This window comes from Anopheles nili, assembly GCF_943737925.1.
Source record: "Anopheles nili chromosome X unlocalized genomic scaffold, idAnoNiliSN_F5_01 X_unloc_3, whole genome shotgun sequence".
In the NCBI taxonomy this organism is placed as follows: domain Eukaryota; kingdom Metazoa; phylum Arthropoda; class Insecta; order Diptera; family Culicidae; genus Anopheles; species Anopheles nili.
In genome coordinates, this window is record NW_026525489.1 from 39,475 (window position 1) to 52,867 (window position 13,393).

A 13,393-nucleotide genomic window follows, 5' to 3' on the forward strand; every position below is an offset into this window, starting at 1 on the left:
ATATGACATTTGAATTCTGCTGTCTTGAACATTTCAATTAAGATTGAATGAAAATGTTCTACGTTGCTAGTTGCATTAGATTTTCATGCAGACTGGATTTTGAATCCAAGACCATTCAACAATCCGATCAAATCGATTGATCTACATGTTGGTTTTAAATCTAATACTTTTGTTTGTGGGCTTCTAAATGATCCCATGATTTCAGTAATAAAAGCCTCGCTATCTGGCTTTGAATTAGGAACGATGTTGCGATATCCATTAAAAGTCCTTGTGACGATATAAATGTGATTTTAATCCTTAGCAAATGTTTCAAAAACGGTTTAACCTTTTACTTTTGTTTGTGGGCTTCCAAATGACCCCATGTATTAACTTATAGCAGCTTCGCTATCTGGTTTTGGATTGGGAACGGTGTTGCCATATCCATCAAAAGTCCTTATGACGATATAAATGTGATTTGTATCATTAGCAAATGTTTGAGAAATGGTTCACGGATATAGTTTCTGTTGAAAATAACACCAAACTGTTTAAGTTTGTTTGTGTGCGTCGATTTCATAAAATGTCTTACTGAATTTATCGATCATTACAGTTAATTGATCTGATAGTGAAATGATATGACATTTGAATTCTGCTGTCTTGAACATTTCAATTAAGATTGAATGAAAATGTTCTACGTTGCTAGTTGCATTAGATTTTCATGCAGACTGGATTTTAAATCCAAGAACATTCAACAATCCGATCAAATCGATTGTTCTACATGTTGGTTTTAAATCTAATACTCTTGTTTGTGGGCTTCTAAATGATTCCATGATTTCATTTATAAAAGCCTCGCTATCTGGCTTTGAATTAGGAACGATGTTGCGATATCAATTAAAAGTCCTTGTGATGATATAAATGTGATTTCTATCCATAGCAAATGTTTCAAAAACGGTTTTACCTTTTACTTTTGTTTGTGGGCTTCCAAATGACCCCATGTATTAACTTATAGCAGCTTCGCTATCTGGTTTTGGATTGGGAACGGTGTTGCCATATCCATCAAACGTCCTTATGACGATATAAATGTGATTTAAATCAGTAGCAAATGTTTGTGAAATGGTTCACGGATTGAGTTTCTGATGAAAGTAACACCAAACTGTTTAAGTTTGTTTGTGTGCGTCGATTTCATAAAATTTCTTACTGAATTTATCGATCATTACAGTTAATTGATCTGATAATGAAATGATATGACATTTGAATTCTGCTGTCTTGAACATTTCAATTTAGATTGAATGAAAATGTTCTACGTTGCCAGTTGCATTAGATTTTCATGCAGACTGGATTTTAAATCCAAGATCATTCAACAATCCGATCAAATCGATTGATCTACATGTTGGTTTTAACTATTAAACCTTTGTTTGTGGGCTTCTAAATGATCCCATGATTTCAGTAATAAAAGCCTCGCAATCTGGCTTTGAATTAGGAACGATGTTGCGATATCCATTAAAAGTCCTTGTGACGATATAAATGTGGTTTTAATCCTTAGCAAATGTTTCAAAAACGGTTTAACCTTTTACTTTTGTTTGTGGGCTTCCAAATGACCCCATGTATTAACTTATAGCAGCTTCGCTATCTGGTTTTGGATTGGGAACGGTGTTGCCATATCCATCAAAAGTCCTTATGACGATATAAATTTGATTTAAATCAGAAGCAAATGTTTGAGAAATGGTTCACGGATTTAGTTTATGATGAAATCAACACCACACTGTTTAAGTTTGTACGTGTGCGTCGATTTCATAAAATGTCTTACTGAATTTATCGATCATTACAGTTAATTGATCTGATAGTGAAATGATATGACATTTGAATTCTGCTGTCTTGAACAATTCAATGAAGATTGGATGAAAATGTACTACGTTGCTAGTTGCATTAGATTTTCATGCAGACTGGAATTTAAATCCAAGAACATTCAACAATCCGATCAAATCGATTGATCTATATGTTGGTTTTAAATCTAATACTTTTGTTTGTGGCCTTCTAAATGATCCCATGATTTTAGTTATAAAAGACTCGCTTTCTGGCTTTGGATTAGGAACGATGTTGCGATATCCATTAAAAGTCCTTGTGATGAAATAAATGTGATTTCTATCCTTAGTAAGTGTTTCAGAAATGGTTTAACCTTTTACTTTTGTTTGTGGGCTTCTTAATGAATGGCAAATGCTTCTGAAATGGTTTAACCTTTTACTTTTGTTTGTGGGTTTCTAAATGACCCCATGTATTGAGTTATAGAAGCTTCGCTATCTGGTTTTGGATTGGGAACGGTGTTGCCATATCCATCAAAAGTCCTTATGACGATATAAATGTGATTTGTATCATTAGCAAATGTTTGAGAAATGGTTCACGGATTTAGTTTCTGATGAAATCAACACCACACTGTTTAAGTTTGTAAGTGTGCGTCCATTTCATAAAATGTCTTACTGAATTTATCGATCATCACAGTTAATTGATCTGATGGTGAAATGATATGACATTTGAATTCTGCTGTCTTGAACATTTTAATTAAGATTGAATGAAAATGTTCTACGTTGCTAGTTGCATTAGATTTTCATGCAGACTGGATTTTAAATCCAAGACCATTCAACAATCTGATCAAATCGATTGATCTACATGTTGGTTTTAAATCTAATACTTTTGTATGTGGGCTTCTAAATGATCCCATGATTTCAGTATTAAAAGCCTCGCTATCTGGCTTTGAATTAGGAACGATGTTGCGATATCCATTAAAAGTCCTTGTGACGACATAAATGTGATTTCTATCCTTAGCAAATGTTTCAAAAACGGTTTTACCTTTTACTTTTGTTTGTGGGCTTCCAAATGACCCCATGTATTAACTTATAGCAGCTTCGCTATCTGGTTTTGGATTGGGAACGGTGTTGCCATATCCATCAAAAGTCCTTATGACGATATAAATGTGATTTTCATCATTAGCAAATGTTTGAGAAATGGTTCACGGATTTAGTTTCTGATAAAATTAACACCAAACTGTTTAAGTTTGTTTGTGTTCGTCGGTTTCATAAACTGTCTAACTGAATTTATCGATCATTATAGTTAATTGATCTGATGGTGAAATGATATGACATTTGAGTTCTGCTGTCTTGAACATTTCAATTAAGATTGAATGAAAATGTTCTACGTTGCTAGTTGCATTAGATTTTCATGCAGACTGGATTTTAAATCCAAGAACATTCAACAATCCGATCAAATCGATTGATCTACATGTTGGTTTTAAATCTAATACTTTTGTTTGTTGGCTTCTAAATGATCCCATGATTTCAGTAATAAAAGCCTCGCTATCTGGCTTTGAATTAGGAACGATGTTGCGATATCCATTAAAAGTCCTTGTGACGATATAAATGTGCTTTTAATCCTTAGCAAATGTTTCGGCAACGGTTTTACCTTTTACTTTTGTTTGTGGGCTTCTAACTGAATGGCAAATGTTTCAGAAACGGTTTAACCTTTTACTTTTGTTGGTTGGCTTCCAAATGACCCCATGTATTAACTTATAGCAGCTTCGTCATCTGGTTTTGGATTGGGAACGGTGTTTCTATATCTATCAAACGTCCTTATGAGGATATAAATGTGATTTTTATAATCAGCAAATGTTTGTGAAATGGTTCACGGATTTAGTTTCTGATGAAATCAAAACCACACTGTTTAAGATTGTACGTGTGCGACGATTTCATAAAATGTCTTACTGAATTTATCGATCATTACAGTTAATTGATCTGATGGTGAAATGATATGACATTTGAATTCTGCTGTCTTGAACATTTCAATTAAGATTGAATGAAAATGTTCTACGTTGCTAGTTGCATTAGATTTTCATGCAGACTGGATTTTAAATCCAAGATCATTCAACAATCCGATCAAATCGATTGATCTACATGTTGGTTTTAAATGTTATACTTTTGTATGTGGGCTTCTAAATGATCCCATGATTTCAGTAATAAAAGCCTCGCTATCTGGCTTTGAATTAGGAACGATGTTGCGATATCCATTAAAAGTCCTTGTGATGATATAAATGTGATTTCTATCGTTAGTTAGTGTTTCAGAAATGGTTTAACCTTTTACTTTTGTTTGTGGGCTTCTAAATGAATGGCAAATGCTTCAGAAATGGTTTAACCTTTTACTTTTGTTTTGGGCTTCTAAATGACCCCATGTATTGAAATATAGCAGCTCCGCTATCTGGTTTTGGATTGGAAACGTTGTTGCCATATCCATCAAGAGACCTTATGACGATAAAAATGTGATTTTCATCATTAGCAAATGTTTGAGAAATGGTTCACGGATTGAGTTTCTGATGAAAGTAACAACAAACTGTTTAAGTTTGTTTGTGTACGTCGATTTCATAAAATGTCCTACTGAATTTATCGATCATTACAGTTAATTGATCTGATAATGAAATAATATGACATTTGAATTCTGCTGTCTTGAACATTTCAATTAAGATTGAATGAAAATGTTCTACGTTCCTAGTTGCATTAGATTTTCATGCAGACTGGATTTTAAATCCAAGATCATTCAACAATCCGATCAAATCGATTGATCTACATGTTGGTTTAAACTATAAAACCTTTGTTTGTGGGCTTCTAAATGATCCCATGATTTCAGTAATAAAAGCCTCGCAATCTGGCTTTGAATTAGGAACGATGTTGCGATATCCATTAAAAGTCCTTGTGACGATATAAATGTGATTTTAATCCTTAGCAAATGTTTCAAAAACGGTTTTACATTTTACTTTTGTTTGTGGGCTTCCCATGTATTATGACCCCATGTATTAACTTATAGCAGCTTCGCTATCTGGTCTTGGATTGGGAACGGTGTTGCCATATCCATCAAAAGTCTTTATGACGATATAAATGTGATTTTAATCAGTAGCAAATGTTTGAGAAATGGTTCACAGGATTTAGTTTCTGATCAAATTAACACGACACTGTTTAAGTTTGTTTGTGTGCGTCGATTTCATAAAATGTCTTACTGAATTCATCGATCATTACAGTTAATTGATCTGATGGTGTTACAGACAATTCGGCGCGTGTTTGTTTGTTTACCTGACGTAACGGCACTGACAGGTAGGAGACAGGATAAGAGTGCCGTTACCGAAGGGACAGGGAAACATCGCAGAGATGACGCGGTAAAAAACGGCCATCGCGAGGAGGCCATTGGATTTAAAGCGATTTCAACGGAAAAACGCCAGAGAGAGGACGTGAATTTTTTTAACACCATGGCACCATCGCACCATCGCACCGCGCGCGTTTAAAGAACGACCCAACCGAATTAACTTGAATAAAGTGTTAGTGGAATCAGTTAAAAGAACACGTCAGTAGAATTTATTATTACGAACTTTAAGTTGGAGCCGAACTCCAACATTTTAAAAAAATTCACTCGCTTTCTACTTGTGAATCGGTGAACACCAGACTGAGAATGAATCGCGAAAACGATGTACCAAACCCCACCGCGAATTCCACAGTGCGACAACCTTCCGCAGTTCAGCTAGTGGAAGACACTGTTTCGATACAGGAGTTGGTACAGCAAGCCAGGGAAGCGAACGAAAGCTTCGTCAGGCTGACCGCGCAGATCGCTCAGTTGAGCCCAAGCGTGTCGAGAGGGCTCGGAGTGTCGCTGAACGAGCAACGTGTAGGCGCGATATCCCCGTGCATCCGCACAGGAACCGTCGAAGAAGTGACATTTCCTTCGGCCGCCACCCTGCCGCGGAGATCGACGCTTGGGACGCCTTACGTCGGCGGCACCGACCGTGAACCTGGGAGCGCATCGTCGCGACCGGCCATTGCGTTTCCAGATTTCCTTCGTTACGACGTGCAAGCCGGCCCGTCAGGAAGATCGACGCTAAGGACGCCATACAATACCGATACAGAGCGTGAAGCTGTTAACGCGTCGCCGCCACCGGCCTTTGCGTTTACCGACTCTTTGCGCTACGACGCGCAAGTCGGCCCGTCATCGGCTCAGCACAGCGAAGCAGAACGGCGTGGTACCACTGGGAGAAGGACAACCGTACCCTCCCAGGGTGAACGTGATCTTCGGCGTGCCCTGGAAGACATGGAGATCGAGCATCTTCGGGAGCGAAACCGCTTGATCCAATCCTTCGAAGCAACGGATCACCAGAGAAGGACTCACCCGCCATCACGTACCAACGCCACCGTGGACAAGGGTTGCGACGAACGGTGCCACTGCGAGGAGGACGGCAAATGGCGCTGCGAGGCCCGTTGCGGCCGGCCATTCGTGAAACGCGGCAAAACGGCTCTGGCAGCCGGTTGCTACGAGAATCCCTCCAAAACGGACGAGTGCTGTGCCACGCTAATCTGCCCTTCAGAGCGGTTCACCGATGGACGTGTCGAACCGACGCCCGTCTCGGAGGAACCGACCACCGCCAAGGCGATCGTGACGAGCTGCATCTACAAGAACCGCTCGTACGACATCAACGAACGGATGGAGATCGGTTGCGAGCAGATCTGTACCTGCAACAGCGATGGTGAGATGGAGTGTGCTCCACGCTGTGCTCCACTTAACTCGACCCGCCCAGAACAGTGCGTCGTCCTGCCTGACCCACACGATCCTTGCTGTAAGCGCGAGTTCTGCGATGTCACGCTGGACGACCACGAGCAGAGCAGCGGTGTGATGATGATGATGGCACCGGCTTCATCTTCATCGTCACCTTCGACGACGGTGGTGCCGGAACGGGATGGAAAAACACCCGGACCGGAAGCTGACCACCGGTCCACCGGATGTGAGTTCAAAGGCCGCACGTACCAGCTGAATGATCAGTTCCACGACGAGTGCAACGCGCTGTGTCTGTGTACGGAGGCTGGTGTGCACTGTGCCAAGATCGAGTGCCCGTCTGAGTTTGGGTTGGACGTGCTGGATCCGCACTGCCTCAAGTGGGGTCCGGATCCGGCCACATTCCGTGCGATCGCACCCCGCTGTTGCCCGGAGCGGATGCGTTGCATCGACAATGGGACGTGCGAGTATAAGGGTCAGTTCTTCGATAACTGGTCGGATATACCGAGCAATTTGACGGGTTGCGAGCAGCACTGTTACTGTGATACCGGCATCGTCGAATGTCGACCGGCGTGTCCTGCCGTGCCAGCGACGCCACCTTCTCATCTACCGTGTAGCCCACGGAACGCCCGGTTGATGCCGATTCCGGGTGAAGAATGCTGCCAGCACTGGACTTGCAGTGTCAACACCGATAACGGTCTGGCCAGCGGCAGCGACGTGTTGAAGCCGCTGCTTATGCCGGGCACGATCGGGCAATTCCTGCCAACGAAACCGCCTCGCACGGACGCGAAACCCCCACCGGACGCGCCCGGGAAGGAACCGACGCCCTTCTACCCGACGGTGGACGGAAAACCACCGAAGGTACCGCAGGACAAACCCCACAAAAAGTACACCAAGGAGGACGCCGGTAAGAAGGATCACTTCAACAACATCTTCGGTGGCGCCCAACCTGAGGAGCCCGAGCTGGACGATGGCAAGTACGATTACGGCAGCTACGAGGACGCGATGAAACCGGCCACGCTCGGTGTGCAACGTCCCGGTCCGCCCGGGTACTATGGGCCGGAAATCAAGCCCCACTACGGTGCTGATTTTCACCTGTATCTGCACCCGGCTTCGGCAGGCGTCCAACCGGCCGGACAACCCGTTCCGACGGCACCCGGTCAGCCGGGACTACATCCTGGCCAGCATCAGGCGAGTGCGCTCGATAAGCAGCTGTTGAACGTGCTGGGACCAAACGGACCGGGTAGTTTACCGCCCAACATCCGCATCGAGCAGCTGCTGCAGCACATCCACGGACAGGATCCGAATCTGCCACCGCAAGGACCTCCATTGTTGCATGGCCAGAGCCTCCCGAATGGGCCGCCCTTTGGGCCGGTTGGATCGCAACCATCGACGGGCAACGGCATCAACTACAACCAGTACGGTGCCGGCACACCCGCTGGTGGGCTAGCGTTCTCCGGACTGCAAGTCGACCTGAAAGTGCTCGCCCTGGACGCGATCGATGCGAACACTGTGCGTGTCATTTTCCTCGTGCCGCAGGTGTACGTGGGACTGCATGGTCGCGTTGAGCTGCGATACACGCGCACTCGCAACAACGACACCGCCACATGGCAATCGCAGGTGTTCGCACCACCGGACGATCTGATCGCGACACCACAGCTCGAGTTCGAGCTGCCAGGACTGAACGCCAACACGGAGTATCGCGTGAAGATCACGCTTATCCTGCGAGACGTCAACTCGCAACCGTCTAGTCAGATCTACACCGTCCGTACGCCCTCGGATCGCGTGATCACGCCACCACCCGCGATCGGTTCCGGACACTTCCCGCACATGAGCCACCCAACGAACTTTCTCAAGGAGATCATCCAGGATCCGGAGCTGCGAGCTGCCGAGGTGAACGCGACTTGGGCGAAGATCGCATGGCGCAAGCTGGATGATGAGGAGCTCGATTACGTGGACGGTATACAGCTACGGTACCGTGAGATCGACAGTGTCGTGTACCATGCGACCCCACTCATCCACCGGGCGTTGAGTGAATACACCGTGGAGGGTTTGCAGCCACAAACGCGTTACGAGGTGGGCATTTTCTTCATACCGTTTCCGGGTCACGGTGAAGAGGTGCGGGCTGGTGACATGCTACCGATCACCACCGCCGAGCGGATCGACGTGTACGGATTCGAGGTGGTGGTGAACGCCAGCAAGATCAAAGCCACCAGCGTCGAGGTGAGCTGGTTGGGTGTGCCCTACCCTGAGGACAAGTACATCAAAGGACCGAGCTTTCTATGGCAGACGGAAAAGGAATGGCCAACTTCATCGACGCTACCGCATGATACGACGGAAGAACTACGCCGCAACCTCCTGCATCATTCCAGCACTAAATCACTTATTCAGATCGACCGATTCTCTAATTGGAACAGGCTGCTCAGATCTGTTGGATACGTTATTCGGTTTTCGAATAATTGTATGCACAGAAGAAACGGGAAAAAGACCACGACAGGACCGCTCACACAGGGAGAGTTGAAAACAGCAGAACGCGTAATTATAAAACAAATTCAACGAGAAGCGTTTTTAGGCGAGATCTGTCGACTAGAGAGCCGCGTAGTAAAACAGCATCCGTGGTCGAAACCCGTCGAAAAAAGCAGCGTGCTGTATAAACTCTCACCCAAGATCGACGAAAATGGCGTGCTGAGAATAAGTGGGCGTTTCGAAAACTGCCCTGGAATAGATGAGTCACTGCAGAAGCCAGTAATTCTACCGAGACGACACACAGGAACTGACTTACTGATTCTTTACTACCACGTACGCTACCGACACTGTAATCATCAGACCGTTGTTAACGAACTGAGAGCCAGATACCACATACCGCGCTTGTTGACGGAATATAAGCGCGTCCGGAAAACCTGTCAATATTGTCGCATTAGAAAGGCGACTCCTGAACCGCCGTTAATGGGAGGCATTCCCCAACAAAGGACGGCCATTCATCAGCGTGCATTCACGTACACTGGAATTGACTATTTCGGCCCAATGAACGTAGTAGTTGGACGTCGCCAGGAGAAACGTTGGGGAGTGATTTTCACTTGCTTGACGACACGAGCAGTACACCTAGAAATCGCTCACTCACTAACAAGTTCGTCCTGCATCTTAGCGATCCGTCGTTTTATTGCTAGACGAGGAGTTCCGCGCGAAATCATCAGCGATAGAGGGACAAATTTCGTAGGCTCATCGAGAGAGTTGAGGGAAGCCCGGAGGAATGTTGATGAGGATAAGTTGATTGCCGAGTTTACTAGTCCTGAGTTGAAGTGGAGCTTCAACCCGCCAGCGGCTCCACATTTTGGAGGGTGTTGGGAACGCCTCGTTCAGTCGGTGAAAAAAGTACTTAGTCAGTTCGAGATGCCGCGTACGCCCAACGACGAAATATTGCAATCTACGCTGGCCGAAATAGAAATGATAGTGAACTCAAGACCCCTGACCTACGTACCTCTGGACGATGATTTCGCACCACCCATAACCCCCAACCAACTGCTTTTGGGTAGTTCTAACGGTAGCAAGCCGCCCGCGTCACTTGATGATACAGCAGGGGCCATAAAATCCTCATGGAAAGCGTCGCAGCGCAACGCGGATCTTTTTTGGCGAAAATGGGTAGCCGAGTACCTTCCGACGTTGACACGCAGAACCAAGTGGTTTCATCTGGCTCGTCCTATAGAGGAAGGTGAAATAGTTTTGATAGCAGACAACAACATGCCCAGAAATTGCTGGCCTAAGGGAAGAGTAGTGGCTGTCGTCAGAGCCGCCGACGGACAGGTAAGGCGAGCAACTGTGCAGACCGCTAGCGGATTGATGGAACGACCTGCAACAAAAATAGCGGTGTTGGAAGTACGGAAGTAGACCGAGGATAGGCACGGTACAGCCAAGCTTACCAAAGTAGACGGACTGATAAGGCGATAGGGAGTGCTGCCGAATTGTTTATCGAACAGATTGCGCACTTGAAATAGGGTAAATTGCCCATCCGAGCAAAGTACCGGGTGGGAGAATGTTACAGACAATTCGGCGCGTGTTTGTTTGTTTACCTGACGTAACGGCACTGACAGGTAGGAGACAGGATAAGAGTGCCGTTACCGAAGGGACAGGGAAACATCGCAGAGATGACGCGGGAAAAAACGGCCATCGCGAGGAGGCCATTGGATTTAAACCGTTTTCAACGGAAAAACGGCAGAGAGAAGACGTGAATTTTTTTAACACCATGGCACCATCGCACCATCGCACCGCGCGCGTTTAAAGAACGACCCAACCGAATTAACTTGAATAAAGTGTTAGTGGAATCAGTTAAAAGAACACGTCAGTAGAATTTATTATTACGAACTTTAAGTTGGAGCCGAACTCCAACAGATGGTGAAATGATATGACATTTGAATCCTGCTGTCTTGAACATTTCAATTAAGATTGAATGAAAATGTTTTACGTTGCTAGTTGCATTAGATTTTCATGCAGACTGGATTTTAAATCCAAGAACATTCAAAAATCCGATCAAATCGATTGATCTACATGTTGGTTTTAAATATAAAACCTTTGTTTGTGGGCTTCTAAATGATCCCATGATTTCAGTAATAAATACCTCCCTATCTGGATTTGAATTAGGAACGATGTTGCGATATCCATTAAAAGTCCTTGTGACGATACAAATGTGATTTTAATCCTTAGCAAATGTTGCCAAAATGGTTTTAACTTTTACTTTTGTATGTGGGCTTCCAAATGACCCCATGTATTAACTTATAGCAGCTTCGCTATCTGGTTTTGGATTGGGAACGGTGGTTTCATATCCATCAAAAGTCCTTATGACGATATAAATGTGTTTTTTATCATTAGCAAATGTTTGAGAAATGGTTCACGGATTTAGTTTCTGATAAAATAAACACCAAACTGTTTAAGTTTGTTTGTGTTCGTCGGTTTCATAAACTGTCTAACTGAATTTATCGATCATTATAGTTAATTGATCTGATGGTGAAATGATATGACATTTGAGTTCTGCTGTCTTGAACATTTCAATTAAGATTGAATGAAAATGTTTTACGTTGCTAGTTGCATTAGATTTTCATGCAGACTGGATTTTAAATCCAAGAACATTCAACAATCCGATCAAATCGATTGATCTACATGTTGGTTTTAAATATAAAACCTTTGTTTGTGGGCTTTTAAATGATCCCATGATTTCAGTAATAAATACCTCCCTATCTGGATTTGAATTAGGAACGATGTTGCGATATCCATTAAAAGTCCTTGTGACGATACAAATGTGATTTTAATCCTTAGCAAATGTTGCCAAAACGGTTTTACCTTTTACTTTTGTTGGTGGACTTCCAAATGACCCCATGTATTAACTTATAGCAGCTTCGCTATCTGGTTTTGGATTGGGAACGGTGGTTCCATATCCATCAAAAGTCCTTATGACGATATAAATGTGTTTTTTATCATTAGCAAATGTTTGAGAAATGGTTCACGGATTTAGTTTCTGATAAAATAAACACCAAACTGTTTAAGTTTGTTTGTGTTCGTCGGTTTCATAAACTGTCTAACTGAATTTATCGATCATTATAGTTAATTGATCTGATGGTGAAATGATATGACATTTGAGTTCTGCTGTCTTGAACATTTCAATTAAGATTGAATGAAAATGGTTTACGTTGCTAGTTGCATTAGATTTTCATGCAGACTGGATTTTAAATCCAAGAACATTCAACAATCCGATCAAATCGATTGATCTACATGTTGGTTTTAAATATAAAACCTTTGTTTGTGGGCTTCTAAATGATCCCATGATTTCAGTAATAAATACCTCCCTATCTGGATTTGAATTAGGAACGATGTTGCGATATCCATTAAAAGTCCTTGTGACGATACAAATGTGATTTTAATCCTTAGCAAATGTTGCCAAAACGGTTTTACCTTTTACTTTTGTTGGTGGACTTCCAAATGACCCCATGTATTAACTTATAGCAGCTTCGCTATCTGGTTTTGGATTGGGAACGGTGTTGCCATATCCATCAAACGTCCTTATGACGATATAAATGTGATTTTTTTTATAAGCAAATGTTTGAGAAATGGTTCACGGATTTAGTTTCTGATAAAATTAACACCAAATTGTTTAAGTTTGTTTGTGTGCGTCGATTTCATAAAATGTCTTACTGAATTTATCGATCATTACAGTTAATTGATCTGATGGTGAAATGATATGACGTTTGAATTCTGCTGTCTTGAACATTTCAATTAAGATTGAATGAAAATGTTCTACGTTGCAAGTTGCATTAGATTTTCATGCAGACTGGATTTTAAATCCAAGACCATTCAACAATCTGATCAAATCGATTGATCTACATGTTGGTTTTAAATCTAATACTTTTGTTTGTTGGCTTCTAAATGATCCCATGATTTTAGTAATAAAAGTCTCGCTATCTGGCTTTGAATTGGGAACGATGGTGCGATATCCATAAAAAGTCCTTGTGACGATATAAATGTGATTTTAATCCTTAGCAAATGTTTCAAAAATGGTTTTACCTTTTACTTTTGTTTGTGGGCTTCTAACTGAATGGCAAATGCTTCAAAAACGGTTTTACCTTTTACTTTTGTTGGTGGACTTCCAAATGACCCCATGTATTAACTTATAGCAGCTTCGCTATCTGGTTTTGGATTGGGAACGGTGGTTTCATATCCATCAAAAGTCCTTATGACGATATAAATGTGTTTTTTATCATTAGCAAATGTTTGAGAAATGGTTCACGGATTTAGTTTATGATGAAATCAAAACCACACTGTTTAAGATTGTACGTGTGCGACGATTTCATAAAATGTC

At 42.8% G+C, this 13,393-nt stretch overlaps 1 protein-coding gene across 1 annotated transcript; it reads left to right on the forward strand.

Annotated features, from left to right (window-relative positions):
* The first annotated feature begins 6,090 nt into the window (after positions 1 to 6,090).
* Positions 6,091 to 10,434, forward strand: LOC128729677 (putative epidermal cell surface receptor). The gene is made up of 2 exons (XM_053823079.1): positions 6,091 to 8,834; positions 9,519 to 10,434. The coding sequence occupies exons 1-2, from the start codon at positions 6,091 to 6,093 to the stop codon at positions 10,432 to 10,434; spliced, it is 3,660 nt and encodes a 1,219-aa protein (XP_053679054.1).
* The last annotated feature ends 2,959 nt before the right edge of the window (positions 10,435 to 13,393 follow it).

Excerpts from the sequence above, each read along its gene's own strand:
- LOC128729677 (XM_053823079.1), top strand. The coding sequence starts at position 6,091 with ATGGAGATCGAGCATCTTCGGGAGCGAAACCGCTTGATCCAATCCTTC. Across the intron at positions 8,835-9,518 it reads AAAGGACCGAGCTTTCTATG|GACGGCCATTCATCAGCGTG; the intron begins GCAGACGGAAAA and ends TCCCCAACAAAG.